The sequence below is a fragment of the Neomonachus schauinslandi genome, chromosome 1 (assembly GCF_002201575.2).
Source record: "Neomonachus schauinslandi chromosome 1, ASM220157v2, whole genome shotgun sequence".
In the NCBI taxonomy this organism is placed as follows: Eukaryota; Metazoa; Chordata; class Mammalia; order Carnivora; family Phocidae; genus Neomonachus; species Neomonachus schauinslandi.
Window position 1 is genome coordinate 78,007,887 of NC_058403.1, and position 1,133 is coordinate 78,009,019.

Consider the following 1,133-nt stretch of genomic DNA (forward strand, 5'->3'; position numbering starts at 1 on the left):
TCCTGGGATTGAGCCCCGTATTGGGCTCCCTGCTCTGCGGGAGGCCTGCTTCTCCCTCTGCCCCTCCTCCTCCTGCTTGTGCTTGCTCTCTCTCTCTGACAAATAAATAAATAAATCTTAAAAAAAAAAAAAAAACAACAAAGTGATTATGTGGCCTCCCTCTATTCTTGGGGCTTTAAGGAAGGCCCTGGTCCTGGGCTGGTGCTTGGGCCAGGAGGGCTGCTGCAGCCTGGGGAAGTCAGGACTGAGGGCGGAAATAGCAGAAGTCTCTGGGTAGAGGCAGTCTGGAACAGGAGGTGGTGAGAGAATGGGAGGGCAGATGTATGGAATATGGAAGCATTCCTTGAGAACCTCCAGGAATATTTAGGGAGGAAACCTAGCAAAAAAAGAAACTTCTTTTTGTTTTATGGCTAAGCAAAATGGAAAGAGTACTGTGGCCATGAAAGAATGGAGATCCTGGGGACACTGGTTCCTTTAACAAGCTCTCAAAGGAATCAGTCAGTCGCTGCTAAGCGACCCTCTTTGCCAGAGAAAGTCCGCCGAGAGGCCAACTCTCACTCACCTGCCAAATCCTTTCTGCTGGTACTGTTTCCAGCCTTCGGCGAGGCAGTCCGGCTCCAGTTTCTCATCCAGCTTCAGGGTCCATCTGGCCCGGGGTTTCTCCTGCTGCATCAGCTCTTGAAATGTCTGCTCCCAGGTCCGGATGTCTAAAACCTTTTTTCCACCCTGAGGCTGGGAAGCCATGCCTAGTGAGTAAATCAGTCTTATTCAGCAACCAGCATGAGGGAGGGGAAGAAAAAGAAAGCAAAAAACACATCAGTTTCAGTTTCTCGGTCTGGAACGCGTCTGCTATCTTAATTTTCGTTTCAGACTGTGGAGTGCACAGAACAGGTCTTTGTTTTGAAGACAGAGGGCAGCAGAGTTTTGCCAGTTTGTGAACAGGCCTCTCAGAGATATCTGAGTACAGAGCTCTGTTCTAGATTCTGGAGGCACCGATAAGTGACTTGGGTATTTTATTTTTCTCTTATTGGTACACCAGGCAAAGCCCTATGCTCGATGCTGGGATAAATGCCACTAAGAAGCCGTTTCTTCCCCCAGCGATGCTCACACTCTCATGCAGACACAGGAAGGTA

General features: G+C 49.2%; 1 protein-coding gene across 1 annotated transcript in view; it reads right to left on the minus strand.

The window, feature by feature from the left end:
- RTP4 (receptor transporter protein 4) overlaps positions 1-744 on the minus strand; it is a 2,657-nt gene extending 1,913 nt beyond the window's left edge. Inside the window, exon 1 of the mRNA XM_021692637.1 lies at positions 563-744. Within this exon, the coding sequence (XP_021548312.1) occupies positions 563-744 (182 nt within the window). The remainder of the gene's footprint in view (positions 1-562) is intronic.
- Between the last annotated feature and the right edge of the window lie 389 nt (positions 745-1,133).